Genomic DNA, 16,172 nt, shown 5'->3' on the forward strand with positions numbered 1-16,172 from the left:
GTTAGATGAATCCCTTGAGAAAGCTTCAAAAGGTTATGGAGGGGCGGCCAGGTAGCGCAGTGAGTAAGAGTGCCAGCCCCGGAGTCGGGAGACCCAGGATCGGTTCCAGCCTCAGATACTTCACACCCACACAAAATAATTGGCCATGTAACCTTGAGCAAGTTACTTAACCCCAATTGCTTAAAAAAAGAAAAAAAATGTTACGGAAACAGAGTGTTTTTAATATGTCCAAAGGGCTTTATCCTTTTCCTCTCTCCTTCCTTTTCTGATGGTCCAGAACAATATATGCACCCAAGTGAATGATGTCACCATTTCCTGAGGGTTATAGAAGAAAAACTAAGCTCTAGGAAGGCTTTTCTGCTTTTGACTGGTTTGAAACACTCTTCTTACTGGCCTAGGATCAATTCCCCTGTGTATCAGCATCATTTCCTTTTGCATTCTTCCAAAGGGCTCTGTGAGGTTTAAAGGGTTAATACAAGGTCTTCTGAGAACTCAGTCAGAACAAGGTTAAAATCAATGTCTTGATTGTCCCTTTGTCAAGTCACTAATTATTTTCATCCTAGTAAGCACTTGCATAATAAACCTGAATAAGTTCTGCTCTAAGGAAGTGATTCAAATTCCTTTTGAGTCGAATTTAGAAGGACAACTTTTGCTTCAGAGGTTGGCTGAACACCACCCACAGCAGACCTGGGAGATCATTTAAAAATTGTGGTCATTTGTGAACAGTCCCGCACTGTGAAATGGGCAATGCTCACTCTTGAGTTAAGTGGGCGTTCATCTCCTACCTGTGCCCTGTGCTGTTAGGAGCTCTCAGTGGGATCTTCCTCCCCAAACCATGCTTCAAGTTGTGGAGGGAAATCATGAAAAATGTGTCAGTTTGTATAGCCCTCACTCAAGCCAAGCAGAATTCCTGTCTGCAGGGCTGAGTTTCACTTTGAGTCGTCAGGTGAAAAGTGAAACCCTGGGGCATTCATGTCAAACCCCAGAGAAGGGAAACAGGATTTTCATAAAGTCAGTTACTGCCTTAGAAAAGTATAAGAAGGAAGGGTGTTCACCCAGCCCTGCCAGATTAGGGTTAGACTTACAGTGAAGGGGTCTGGTACCTGTGTGAATATGGGGAAATCACCTCTCCTCTGGGCCTCAATTTTCTCACCTTTAAAATAGGGATAATAAAGCTTATACTACATACCTCACAGGACTACTGTCCAGATCAATTAGGATAGTCCATGGAAAGTGCATTGTAAACTTGAATATACTTAAGAAATATAAGGTCCGAAAAAAGTGAGGGTCGGGAAGAGTCAACGTAGGAATTGCTGACTTATGAGTCTTGAAAAACATATGAGCAATGGTAGGCAGATCATAGCTCATTAGCAGAAGATGCTGTAGAAGTTTATTGGTAAGGAATTATTGGTATATATTGGTAAGGAAAAGGGAGAAAAAGTAAAATCTATAAACCTCCACGGGAGAAAGATGAAAACATTCATTTTGAAATGTTTCTTTCTTTTTTTTATTACAGAACTTTGAGGTTTGATCCTCATGGCTATGATATGATAATTTGGATTAGAAGTGACAGTGACCAGATTTCCATTTGGGTTGGTTTGGAAAAAATCGCTTGAATTTGGTGAATATTCAAAGCTTTATCAGCAATTAGAACTTATGGGGTTTGTGAAACTGGGTCAAAAATCTAATGGAAAATAGCTTTTGTGGTTTGAAAAATAACAGGATTGTAGATTGTGTGCTAAAAGAGGCCTCAGAAATTATTTGGTCCAGCTCCTCACTCTCTGCATGAGAAAGCTGAGACCCTGGATGTTAATGCACTTTTCCAGTGCCACGCTGGAAACAAGTTTTAGAAGCAGATTTGATCCTAATTCCAGGATCAATCAGTACTTTGCCTTTAATAGTGGCTGGATTCTGAAATGCCAATGTGTGTGAGGACAGCATTTAATGTCAGAGGGCAGAAATAATAATTGAAAACACTAATTCCTTGACACTGCCCTTTACACTGTTCCAAATCAAAACTTTGTCAAAGAAATAGGGGGTGGGCTGTGAGCTCTAGGAAGTGCCTTGGATTTCTGTAAAGATTGATTGGCTCCTAATCCAACAGTTTGGCTTTTTTTTACCATAAAAACAAAACAAAACAAAACACAGTAAAACTAACCCCAAATCATCGACATAATGTAAATGTAGTTTGTGTATCTCAGCATATGATTTGGTTAAGTAATAGGGAATCATATCTTGGGTGTGCTCAATGAGGCATTCAATGGTTACAGTGATATCTAAGTCTACAGATCATCAGGGAATAAAGTTCTCTTAATAAAAGATTCCTTGGGAAGTTGTATTTCTGTTTATGTGTGTGTAGGAGTGTGTGTATGTGTGTGTGTGTGTGTGTGTGATTGTGAGAATTTAATTGTGCATACATGTTTAGGTGTAGGAATGTCTTTTTGAGTCTATATGTATATGACAGTGTGTATGTGTGTAAGTGTATAATGGTATAATATATGTATGAGTGTGTGTATGTGTATGTGTGCATGAATAGGGGGATGTAATGGCTGTAGGTTTTGGTGGAAATGCTGATCTTTTCAGGCTTTGGTTGTTGAAGAATGTGATGGACAGGAGGATAAAAAACGAGGAGAGGTGGAGAACATTTGACACCCAAGCACACACCTCTTGGGCATTGCTCAAAGTTGGAGCCCATGTAAAGGGAGGGATGATGAGACCTTATCACCTGGGAGTAAGGTGATGCTATATCTCAATTCGAGCTGCCTGTTTCCCTGAAGAATGTTGGCAAGGGAAAAACATCAATAATCCATGCAGGCATAATGATAGAGAATCCATAGAGGTCAGGGCATTGTGGCTTACTTCCTTTGAGGGAAGAAAGATGGAGAACACCAAAAGCAAATGCTGCCTGGAGTAGAGCACAGTGGGAACCCTTCCTCTTAGGCTGCCTACATAGGACCAGCTTATTGTTTCTATCTCAAGAAATGTTTCCTATATTTTGATAATTCAGAATAAATTTGTAAAGTACCTTTCCTATGAATAGCACTGTGCTAAATGGTGTAGTCCCAACACCAAACCAGACCAAAGAGTACACACCTTCAAGTAATATTCATTTCATAATGCTCTCTATGATGAGACTATGCCCTCCTTGCCAAAAGAGACACTGGTTCCTACTACATTTCTTTCCTCAAAAAAAGGCTAGTTGACTATAAATAATCATATGGGGTAAACAGATGGTATGTGTGCTGTTTGAGCCCAGGGAAAAGAAAGAGGTGTAATGAGATGAAGCTCTAGAGAGGGTGATTGAGGCCAGAGGTTGGGAAGGGCTTCTGACCAAGGAGAACAGGCTGTCCCCAGGAGCAATGGGATGCCTCTGCTATGTCTGAGGCTGAAGCTCCGCAAAATCAGTTTGGATGTTGTGTCACAAAGAGGTTTTCAGAGCTATGAGTTGGGCCAGGTGCAACTTGGATCCTTTGCAGCTTTGAAATTCTCTATTCTGTGATTTGGTATTTATCACAGATCATATTCTTTTGTGTGTATTTACATAGAAGTACATGAAGATATTTACTGGTTGATTTTACATCAATTTTTAGTTTTTAAAATTAAATCTCAATATAATATTATTCAGAACTTGTGCCATTTATTATTCTACTAGAATGAGTCTGAAATTAAAAAAAAAATCATGTGGGGTGGAGCCAAGATGGTGGAGTAGAAGCATGACCTTCCTGCGGCTTCAGCTTCCAACTTCCCCAATCCATGTAAAAAGGGGACTCTAAACAAACTTTGGAGCTGCAGAACCCACAAAATGACACAGAGAAGCTAACCTCCCTCCGAGGACAGCCCAGCAGGCCCACAGGAATCCAGAGCAGCGCTCTGGGAGCTAAGCCCAGACCCATGCTGAGGCTTTAGCCCCAGGGCAGGCCTGACCAGTCACTAGCCAGAGGGACTCCAGATCAGCAGCAGCTATGGCCATTTTCAGATTTATAAACACATACATGCAAAGGACAAAGTGAGAGGTCCGTGCAGTCTGGACTTTGGGAACAGTAAGTGGGAGTGTGTGGCTTTTACCCTGGGGGAGAGAAGCTGCTGAGAAGCTGGCACAGCCAGCCAATGCCATGTGGCAGCTTTAGCTCCTGGCCTACAGAGTGTAGGGGGACCAAGCACCAGTCTGAGGGGTAATAACTCTTGCTTTAACCTGCTTGGATCTGCATTTCAGTCTAGGGTGGAGGTTCTGGGGTGTGTGTCCAGCTTGCCAGGGCATGTGGAGACCTGAGAGAGGGCACCCATCTAATACCTCTGGCATCTGAGAAAACCCCAGCATTTGGGATGAAAGCTCCCCTGTCTGGTGTCAGAGTCCTACTGTGGCAAAAATCCCAAAAGTCAAGTAATTGAATGACAAAATGAGCAGGCAAAGGAAATGAAGCAGACAGAAGATTCCAACATTACACTCCTATTTTGGGGACAAAAAGGAGCAAAGCATGGAACAGGAGGAAAACAGTGAAGTCAGAACTCCTGCACCAAAAGCTTCAAAGGAAAATACAACCTGGTTACAGGCCATAGAGGACCTTAAGAAGCAGATAAGAGAAGTGGAGGAAAAATTGGGAAGAGAAATGAGAACAATGCAAGAAAATTATGAAATGAGAGTCAACAGTCTGACTGAGGAAAACAATACCTTAAAAAACAGACTGACTCAAATGGCAAAGGAGGCTCAAAAAGGCAATGAGGAGAATAATGCCTTAAAAAGTCTAATTTGCTAGATGGAAAAAGAACCTCAAAAGCTCAATGAGGAGAGTCATTGCTTCAGAATTAGATTGGAGCAAATGGAAGCTAGTGACTTTATGAGAAATCAAGATGCTGTTAAACAGATCCAAACAAATAAAAGAATAGAAGGCTATGTGAAATATCTCATGGGAAAAACCACTGACCTGGAAAATAGAATTAGGAGAGATAATTTAAAAATTATTGGAGTACCTGAAAGCCATGACCAAAGTAAGAACCTAGAAATCATCCTCCAGGAAGTTCTCAAAGAAAACTGCCCTGATGTTTTAGTACCAGAGGGCAAAATAGAGGTTTAAAGAATCCACCAATCACCTCCTGAAAAAGATCCCAAAAAGAAAACTCTTAAGAATATTATAGCCAGGTTCTGGAATTCCCAGATTAAGGAGAGAATATTACAAGTAGCCAGGAAGAAACAATTTGAATATTGTGGAACAAAATCAGGATAACCCTGGATCTGGCAGCTTCTACACTGAGGGGTCAAAGGGCTTGGAATATGATATTCTGGGTGTCAAAGGAGCTGAGATTAAAACCAAAAGTCACCTACGCAGCAAAACTGAGTATCATGTTTGAGGCAAAACATGGTAATTCAGTGGAATAGAGGACTTTCAAGCATTCTTGCTGAAAAAACCAGAGGTGAATAGAAAATTTGACATTCAGACACAAGAAGCAAGAGAAGCATGCGAAGGTAAACAGGGAAAAGAAATCATAAGGAACTTATCAAAGTTGAACTATTAACATTCCTACATGGAAAAATGATAATTGTAGCTGATGAAACTTTTCTCAGTAGTTGAAGGGATTAGAAATATATATATATATAATGTATATATATATATGTATGTATGTATATATGAGGGTATATGGGCATATGAATACAATAAAAAAATCATGCATGTCAGAAAAATCAGTGTCCAACAGGAGAGCAAATGTGCCTAGTTAACACAGTGATTCTGTTCTTAATAGATTCCAAGTGGATCATTCACATAATCCCTTAATTAAATTTTACTTACCCATGGATCCTACTAGCCTCTGGTGTTTGCAAGACGGTTGCTCCCAATACGATCAATAGGGACCCCAAATCTCCTTTTTGGAAGCTCTACCATTTTTCTGGAAGACATGAGCATCAGGAAGGTGAGCTTATTGGGGAGATGCACAGTTTCCTAGTGAAAGTGAAATCTAAGGCTCCTAGATTGGTTGCCAGAAGGGCCCTCAGAGGCAATCTAGTGTGACTCTTTTCTTCAGGGATTTAGGACACTGAGGTCCCAAAAGTTTAAGAAACTTGCTTGAGGTTATACAGGCAGCCTCAGAGTAGGATTTCCACCTGTATATTGGAGCTTATTTGCTTGGATACCTTCATCTCTCCCATAACTCACCCTGTGGTCCATTAGATATCTGAATGGCCTCTAGCCATTTTGAAAGGAAGCTGGTAAAGTCCAGCAGTATTTTGGTTATTTCATTTTGGTAGCTAATTATTGGTATCAAACTCTGAAAACCCAATCTAGATCAAGGTGATCCAAAACTTTTCTTCCTATGTGGGAGAGTTCCAGTGTTCCCAAAAGGAGAATGTCCATGAGCATGAAGATGGAAAGGGAAGAGAGACTTTTCCTCCTGCTTTGGTGGTTGACAGGTATTTCAAGAACCAAAGTGCTGATCAGGACTTGGAGGTAATCTAAACCAACCACCTGTGTCATGTAGAATTCCCATCTGTAATTGACCTAACAGAGGCTATGTGACTCTTGCTGGAACACTTCCAATACTAGTGAGATCATTATTTTTTAAGTTGCATAAGCCATTTCCCACCCTTCCCCAGATCTAATATTCAGGAGAGTTAGAAGCTTCTTCGTTCTATCGAGTCTCTATGCGTCTCACTAAAACATCTCCCAACCAAGACCTCTTCCACAAACCCTTCTCCCCAGATTTCAATGTGTCTCCTTGAAGTTTTCTTAAGTCTAGTCTTCTCTCAGGTCCATAGTCATAAATGTTTCTTCTCTTGTCTACATTTCCCATCTTCTCTTTCCTCTCTTTCTCCCAACATAAGTCAACAAGGGGCTCAGCTGAATAAGACTAGGTTGGATTATAATTGGTTGAGGATTTCAACTTTTCAGTCAAATTATGCCATTTACTGCCTCATAAGAGCAGTCAAATTGTGCAAATTATCCAATAGTACTTGGACATTAGCAATCTCTGTGATGATATGAAGGGTACTGTCATTCAGCAGTAAACTAGCCGCCTAAGAGACATGGGCAGATTTGAACTGTCTCCAGCTTTGGGCACTGATGATCACTCTTCCTCCTGTCTCCCATAAAGAGGCAGCATGCACATTGGAAAGAATGCTGACTTTGGAGTCAGAGGATGTGGGCTCAAGATTTCCCTCTGATGTTCACTACTTACACAGCCTCCAGCAAGTCCTGCAGTCCCTCAGGTCCTCAGTTTCCTCTTCTGTCAAATGAAATGAGAGTTGGCCCAGATGGCCTCTGGGCTCCTTTTAGCTATTGATATATGATTCTATTTGCCTTGAAGTTTTTAATTTTGCCATGATCTGAAGTATCTTGCAGAAATATATGAGTATAGGCTCCAATTGATTTTAACTAGTCATCAAACTTTCTTTTCTCCTATAAACTTCTCCCAAAGGCATGGGGCTGTTGGAGGGGAAAGGGATCATGTATGAAAACATGATTGAAATATGTCAAAACACTTTGAAAAGTATAATGCAGTATACACACATGAGGGACTAGATTTCTATGCCTAGAAAATGGTAAGCTGTGCTGAATTATTCTTATAGAAGTAAGCAAGCATGACTTGGCGCACATTCCCACATACACATGTATGCACATGCATGTAGGCAGATGCACACAGCACCTGATTTCACTAAACAATGAAAAGAATCAGCAGATGGTGCTCTACCACCGAGTCAGGAAGACCTGCCTCTAGGTACACGCTGCTCTTGTGAGGCAGGCCCAGTCACTGAACCTCTGTTTCCCAGGCAACTCTGTGAGACTTTAAGGTGCAGAGATGGCGGTGATTTGCAGGGAGAGGGAGTTTCCTCTCTGGGACTTCCCTGTGCCAACAAAATCATAGGCACAAAGATGAAATAAAATAAAATAACTGAAAGATTGTAATGACAACTACAGTTTACAAACAAGTGATCTTGAAAAGGCCCTCTGAGAGGCAGGGAGGAACTGAGCTATGATGGCCCCATAGGGTTTGCTGAAATAAGAGTGAAGGCATCTGGGAAAAGGGGCTCTGGAAGCCAACAGGCTGTACCTGCTCAGAAGTCAAAAAGTTCCTCCTGTTTTCATCTGTACATTTTCCTAGAATGAAACATTTTTAGAAAGTTCCCTGTTACTTTACCCTGGCCTTCTTCTTTCCCCCTCATCAGCCATCCTGCCCTCATCCACACCCACACCCACACACCTTTGAAAAACAGCAGCAGCAGCAACAGCAGCTCAGTCTTCAGTCTGGGATTCTGTCCCAAATTTAAGGCTAGAGAAAAGCTTCCCACTGGCTGATAGTCCCTCTTGTGACAGACTAAGGGCATGACAAGTCTTAAACAATTTTAACCCAGGAGACTGAAGCTCTACCTTCAAACTGCCAAGAGGAAAACTGAGAGTAATCGCTAGGAACATCAACAAGGAAACACAGAGCGTCTCCCTTTGGTGCAGCTCTGGCCTCACCGGCTCACAATCTCCCAAAGATGCTGTTCCCTGGCCAGTGCCCAGTAGGCTCCGTTGGCTTATCTCTTAGTGGGGTCATCCACTTCACTGTTAGAGTTTCTAGGAATCCTGTTGCTTGATCATGGTAGCTCCTCATAGGAATGGTCCTTAGAGGATAGCTAGTCCATCCTGAGCTTCAAACAGAATTCACTAGATACCAAAACAGGGAGTCCAGACTCTGGCTGAAGACTTCCAGAGACAAGGCACTAATGGCCCCCCCACCAGATACTCCCGCCACTGGCCAGCTCAGGGGCTTTCCTGGCAGGAAGCCTAGATTGGCTTCTTTGCCTCTTCTCTCCTGCTTTTCCCCATTGCTTGGGGTTCTGTTCTTGGGGTCCAAGCAGAAGAAGGCCAATTACTTTGCTACCTGACAGCCACACCTTGTTTTATGGCACTTTGCAGATATTGCTCATTTTTTTTTAAACAAATTGAAGGGGTGTAGCCACCCTGTATTGAGCAAGTCCCTGAAGTACCATTTTTTCCCCAACAGCTCATTTTCACATTGTGTCTCTGGGCCACATGTTGGTAATTCTCATATCTCATTATCATTACATTCAGGTTTTCTGCGATTGGTAATCTTTGATGTTACCATTGTAATTGTCTTTGGGTGCTAGAAATTATACCCATATAAAATGGTGAAAATAGGCAACAATAGTGTTCTCACTGCTCTGCCAACCATTTTTCTCTCTCTCTTCCCACCTCCCTATTGTGTGAGTTACAATGCCATTGAAATAAGGCCCATCAACAATCCTCCAATGGCTTCTAAGTGTTCAAGTGAAAGGAAGACTTCATCGATGTGACAGACTTCATTGTCTTATCTTAAGAAATTAGCAGAGTCACCCCAGCCTTCAGTAACCACCATGCCGATCAGTCAGCAGCCAGCAACATCAAGCCAAGGCTCTCCATCCATAAAAGGGTTACAACTTGCTGAAGGCTCAGAGCATAGTTAGCATTTTTTAGCAATAAAGTATTTAAAAAAATTAAAGTGTGTGAATTGGTTCTTTAGATATAATACTCTTGCACCTTTAATAGGTTACTGTATAGTGTAAACATAACTTTTAGATTCACTAGGAAAACAAAAAAGCGTGTGTGACTCACCTTATTGTGACATTCCCTTTATTGTGATATTCACTTTATTGTGGTGGTCTGGAACCAAACCCAATATCACTAAGGTGTCCCTGTTGCTAAAGAACCCTAGTGATCCCTGACTTGTGCCCCCAGCATTTTCTCCTCTGTGTTAAACATGCCCAGATACTTCAGCCTCTGTACACATGGCATAAACTTGAGGGACTTCAATATGTTGGTCTCTAGCTTTTCAATGTTCTTGATAAATTTTGCCCAGAACTGGGGCATTATACCTGTCTTCTGAACAGGACAGAGAACAGGGCTGCCCTTCAGCTCCACAATTCTTCCCCTCACACAGCTGCAGTTTGTAGAAACTTTTGTGCTTCCTGTGTCCTGTTCTCATCTTACATTTGGGTAAATGACAACAAAAGACCTGGCATCTCTTTCGGTCAAATGGCTGCAAGGCCAGGCCTCACCCACCGTTTGCTATCAATGGCTATAGGCTTTCATGTCTACAGGTAAAAAGTACTAGAAGTCTGCTATCACTTTCTTTTGAGGTTTATAATCTTGCGAATCAGAGAAGCTTAGCTTTAGGGGCAGCTCCTGAAAGTTCAGAAGGGAAGGAAATCCTTCTCTAGACTGGAGGCCGGCCCTCCTAATAAGCACCCAGCCTATGTGACCTGAAGAAGAGCCCTGCGGCCCCAGGCTCCTGGGCACATTCACCTAGTTCACCAGCAGGAGTCACTCTATGATACAAAATTCCTTCAAGGCTAGAAGAGGAGCCAGCTTAGCTGCAGCCCTTCCCCTGCAGAACTGGAGAAAGTCTCTTGCAGCGGAGGTTCAACGAAGATACCATCTGCTCATTGCAGCACATCCAGCTGGAATTGGACTAGGAATGCTGTCTGTATCCTGACAGTCAGGACACTGCATTGACCTTGGTAAATCACCAAAGCATTTTTTTACTTTAAGAGAATAGATCCAGACCTGGAAGGGACCTCAGAGGCTTGCCAGCCCAGCTCCCCGCCCCCCTGCCATTTAACAGATGAGGATATTGAGGCCTAGGGAAGCTAGATGTCTTGTTCAAGGTCCCATGGGTAATAAATGGCAGAGTGGGATTTGAACCCAGGACTCCAGAGTCAGTGTTTAAGTAGGCCACCAAATAGGCACTACAAACCAAACACCTTTCTGTCCAACTTTTAAAATATTGTCACGAATGTGGGAAATAACTAAAATAGCTTCCTGAGGGTTGGTGGGGAGCGGAATCTCTTCAGATGCTTAAATGCCTTTTTCCATTACAGGACAGCACAATGACCTTGGCTTTTAGTTTTGTCCATAGTGGGGAAAAGTTTGGATAAGGAAAGATGAGGCAGGGATTGCCAAGCACATCCTTCCAAGTGTCAAGAGAGGGTTTCCTCCATGCTAGTTAACATTGTTACAAAGGATCTCAGGTGAACTCCCTCCAAAACTTTCATGGGCTGTCACTAAGAAGAGGGATCAGACATTTTTTTTTTTTGCATTACTCCAGAAAACAGAATCTGGAGCAAGAGATGAATGTTACAGAAAAGCAGATTTAGGCCAAATGTCATGAGAAGTCAATGCCTCCGACCATTCGGAGATGTCCACAGTAGAACAGGCCGTCTTGGGCTGTAGCGGGCTTCTCCACCTTGGAAGTATCCAGATAGTAGTTGGTGGCCCCTGGGCAGAGATGGTGTGATGGGGCTTCTTGCCCAGATGTGGGGGATGAGAAGGCTGGGAGCTCCTTTCTCCCCCTAATATTTGATGATCCTAGTAGTCTTTGAATGCACTCCTTAGTTAAATCATATAAACTAAGCAAAAACCACAATGACCCAGGTAGATGATAGAGAGACACAGCTCCAACTTTCTTCTTTCTTTTTTTTTTTGTAAGCAATTGGGGTTAAGTAACTTGCTCAAGGTTACACGGCCAGTTATTTCTGGGTGTGGTGCTGAGTATCTGAGCCCAGATTTGATCCCCAAGTCATCCCGACACTGGAGCTGGTGCTCTTACTCACTGAGCCACCTGGCTGCCCCTAAGCAATTGGGGTTAAGTAACTTGCTCAAGGTTACACGGCCAGGTGTTTCTGGGTGGGTGCTAAGTGTCTGAGGCAGGGATTCAATCCCCAGGTCATCCCTACACTGGAGTTGGTGCTCCTACTCACTGTGCTACCTGGCCACCCCAAGTTTCTTCTTTCTTGCTGATGTAGTTTGAGGACCTGATGTCAGACTCCATCTGTGGCTCTTACTGCATTTGAAACTATGGCAGATCACTGAAGCTCTTTGGGCTTCATCTCTAAAATTAAGAAGTTGGGCTAGACGCTGCCCAGTATGTCTCCCACCTTTTGATGAATTACCCTATGATCTCAAGAAAGGTATCCTGAAATGGGACCTGCCAAAGGGAGAGCTAGTCAGTGGTCTTGGTGTTGGAGGGTTGGAGGCAGGACTGCTGTAGAACACCAGACTCTCCCTCTAAGGGCAACAATCAGATGGAGCATAGAGGGAAATTGAAGGGCCATGACCTTGGGAAGTTACCTTCCTCTCTGGCCCTTAGTGTCTATATCTGCAGGATGAGGGAGATGGAACAGCTGACCTGTACAGTCACTTCCTGCTCCAGGTCTAAGGTCCTATGATGTAATGCTGTAAAATTCTGAAGAGTATAAACTCAACACAGCCATGCACCAAATAATAGCATTTTGGACAGAGGCTATGTCACCTTGAAACTTCCCCAGTCCAGCTAATATTATTGAGTACGCAGTATGCGATGGTACTGTGCTAGCGTGCTGAGGCTATGTATACAGACAAACAATGAATGAGAGAACTGTGAAGACATTTTTTTAAATAGATAAAAAATAAATTGTACCTCTTCTAGGGAGAAGTAATTGTATGTCATTCATTACCCCTGAGGGGTCAGCCTTACTGAAATTGAAATCACATTTTTATGGATGACATATCCTTAGTGAATGGGAAACTAGGATGATGAGGGTTCCCTCAATAACCTTAAAGCATGGATTCTTAACCTGGGATCCGTGGATCCCCAAGGAATCTGGGGAGAGATTTTAGAAGTTCTGTGAATTTGACAGGGAAAAATATAATTTCATCTTCACAAACCACTAGATTCCTTTATAAGCACATGGATTTTATTTTATTCATTTAAAAACATTAAGTAAGCTTCATCAAAATGCTGGTGGCAGAAGGGGTGTGCATGATAGAAAAAGCCTGAGAAATCACGCCATAGTCAGGCCTGGCATTGAGAGGGGGAATCCTATCACCGTGATTTCATCAGCAAAGCCCCTGAGAGAGCTGGCCCTTCATTCAGATCTTTAGTGACTCCATCCAAGGCCTATTTATGTATGTGTGAGACACATAGGAAGATTGTGGCCCCATGATCTGTTAGATATTAACAGAAAAATGTATTAATGAGAAGGGGATGAGGGAGGTGATGCTTTGGAAAAGGGCAAGCTAGTGTACGACTGCAGAAGGCGATGTTCAGAGGGGACACCGTTCATTGGGTGTCTAAGGCTCTTGGATTTGAATCACTTAATGACAGTACAATGGCAGATTCATTGCAGAGGAAAAGAGGCAAACATGAAGCAAGTGAGGGTTGGTTTAAAACCCCAGGTGCAGCATCCTTCCATTGGAGATAGGGAAGTGAAGGTGGTGGCTTGCACTCTACGTCTCCGAGGAGAGGAGACAGCAGAGAGGACAGGAAAGGCTGAGCATTTTTGCATCTGTGCTTGGGGCCAGGCATGCTTTTGAGTGCATGTGTGTTGTGACTGCATGTGTGTGTCTGTGTGCTTACATGTTCACACATGTTTGTGCATGCCACATTTGCCTCTGTGTGCTTATGTGTACATGTGTGTTTGTGTCGAGAAGCTTGTGTCTCTCTGTGTGTCCATACTGGGTTTGTGTCAGCAAGCTTGTGTCTCTCTGTGTGTCTATACTGTGTGTCTGTAAGCTTCTGTCTCTCTGTGTGTCTGTATTGGGTTTGCGTCTGCAAGCTTGTGTCTCCCTGTGTGGCTGTACTGTGTTTGTGTCTGTAAGCTTGTGTCTCTCTGTGTGTATATACTGTGTGTCTGCAAGCTTGTGTCTCTCCGTGTGGCTGTACTGTGTTTGTGTCTGCAAGCTTGTGTCTCTCTGTGTGTCTTTATTGGGTTTGTGTCTGCAAGCTTGTGTCTCTCTGTGTGCCTGTACTGTTTTTGTGTCTGCAAGCTTGTGTCTCTCTGTGTGTCTGTATTGTGTTTGTGTCTGTAAGCTTGTATCTCTCTGTGTGGCTGTATTGGGTTTGTGTCTGCAAGATTGTATCTCTCTGTGTGGGTTTGTTTCTGCAAGCTTGTGTCTCTCTGTGTGTCTACACTGTGTGTCTGCAATTTTGTTTCTCTATGGGTCGCTGTACTGTGTTTGTGTCTGCAAGCTTGTGTTTCTCTGTGTGTCTGCAAGCTTGTGTTTCTCTGTGTGTCTTTATTGGGTTTGTGTCTGCAAGCTTGTGTCTCTGTATGTGGCTGTATTGAGTTTTCCTTGTGGGATCTCAGCTCTATGTGATTTGAAATTTTTTTTGTCTTGGCAAGGTTTCTTGTCCAGATGTCCATTCGTTCTCCAATTTTGCATTTCTTTGGGGCCTAAATGATTACCCTTACTAAGACTGTTTTGAAATAATATTCTTTGAATATTAAACAGATGTTAAATGTTTGCTAGAGATCATTGCAAGGGTTTAAGAGATGGGTGTTATCTTTACAATTTAAATACATAGAGATCTCAAATACAGGCCCTTTCCTCAGTAAATAGCAGGGAAGTAGAGAATGAGAGATGTGTCCTCACCACATAGAATAAGAAGGTGAGGATGACCTATGATCAGCACTGCTGGATGGAGAAGTCAGTTCAGTAAGATGATGGCTTCATTGACGAAATGTAATACATATGACCCCACAGACACAGGGAAATACAGTTAGATAGGTAGATAAATCGATGGTAGGCAGATGGAGAGATGGATGGATGGGCACGTGGAAAGTGAAATAAATAGAAAAGGCTAGAGAAGATAAAGTACCGAGGTTGGAGTCCTGAAAACCTGGGTTCAAATCTTATCTCTGATATATTGTAGCTCTGTGACCTCAGTCAAGTAAGTCCTTTAATCTCATTGTGCTTTACACAATTCCTTAGACTCTAAAACCTAAATCACAAGCAGCAACAATCCGTAATCAGGGAGAGACTTCCCAAACCAGGAATTTACTATGCTGAAAACACAGTTAATTTCAGTGAGCATAATTTCATTCTATAATTGTTATGGCATAACAATGACTAATAGTACCCAATCATATTGCAGTGATATAGCAGCATGAAGATGTTTGGTGAATCACTTCAGATCAGCACTGAGGAGAATACAGAGGCAGTTGAAGAGTATGGAGAGGCGGGGGTGAGTTGGGAGGACGAAGGGTAGAGACCACTAGACTTGGACTCAGGAAGACCCTGGTGCAAATTCTGCCTTAAACATGCACTAACTGTGTTATTTGGCAAGCCGTTTAAGATCCTTGTGCCTCAGTTTTCTCTTCTGTGAAAGGATATGTGGACTTGATGACCCTGTAACGTCCCTTCCAGCTCTGAATCAGTGATGCTCTGCTTCTCTGAAGCATGGGACAGCGTAGACACTTGAGTGAGACCACGGTAGCAATGGAGTACTATCCATTCATTGGCATGTTAAAGACCTTGGTATTTTTAAGAGCTGACAGATGGGATAACTTTGGACAAGGTTTGTAGAAGCTTACATATGTAGCTGAGAGTCCATTATTTTCTGACTGCTCTTACAAACATTACAATTTTAATTGTTTAACTGTAAACAAAGTATGGAGGATGGTGGTGGGGAAAAGTCTTTCTGGTGTCTACTAGAAATGAACAGAAAAAACCCTAACTCTGGCTTTTTAAGTACCCTTATTTATGGAACCTCATTCCCCCAGGGACAGACATGAACTGGAAAGCTTCTGAAATTCTACACTAAATCTATACACAAGTATTATTTCAATCTGTTGCAATTTTAGTTTGTTTTGAAAAAAATAAAGGATGCAGGAATTCTTTTTATTTTTTTTCCCTCTGAGAAAATTTCAGCCTTTAGTAGTTGGCTGTTTATGAGTGTTCATGGAAAGACATATAAAAAATATTCTTCCATGAATAAACAGAATATTTTCCTTCCTTCTATTTAACTCTGAAATGGGTGGAAAAATGTTATTGGTTTAGATACATCCTTCTCCCCTCTGTCTTTGCTGCAGGTGTGGGGAACCTGCAGCCTTGAGGCCACATGTGGCCCTCTAGGTCCTCAAGCATGGCCCTTTGACTGAATCAAAACTTACAAATCCCCTTTATAAAAAGGATTTATTCTGTAAAACTTGGACTCAGTCAAAAGGCAGCACCCAAGGACTTAGAAGGCCATGTGTGGCCTCAAGGCCTCAGGTTCTCCACCCCTGGAGACCTTTGAGCTGAGGCCACAAGGGGAATATTTCACACTTAAAAAAACTTTTTTTTTTTTTCTTTCAGATAGAGCCCACAACTTGTAAATGTGAATTCAAGTTGACTTCTGGCTGAAATGAGCCAAGCAGTTGGAAACTGCCTTGAGACTCAGGG

General features: G+C 42.4%; 1 protein-coding gene across 2 annotated transcripts in view; it reads right to left on the reverse strand.

Annotated features, from left to right (window-relative positions):
- Positions 1–16,172, reverse strand: part of OSTN (osteocrin) — a 36,784-nt gene that overhangs the window by 943 nt on the left and 19,669 nt on the right. For both annotated transcript variants that reach the window (XM_069083634.1, XM_069083633.1), the window contains exon 4: positions 5,784–5,880. In XM_069083634.1, coding sequence (XP_068939735.1) covers positions 5,796–5,880 — 85 coding nt within the window. In that variant the 3' untranslated portion in view covers positions 5,784–5,795. The remainder of the gene's footprint in view (positions 1–5,783; positions 5,881–16,172) is intronic.

This window comes from Petaurus breviceps, unplaced genomic scaffold (assembly GCF_028583685.1).
Source record: "Petaurus breviceps papuanus isolate PSGF00001 unplaced genomic scaffold, PetGlider_PUasm1.0 173, whole genome shotgun sequence".
In the NCBI taxonomy this organism is placed as follows: domain Eukaryota; kingdom Metazoa; phylum Chordata; class Mammalia; order Diprotodontia; family Petauridae; genus Petaurus; species Petaurus breviceps.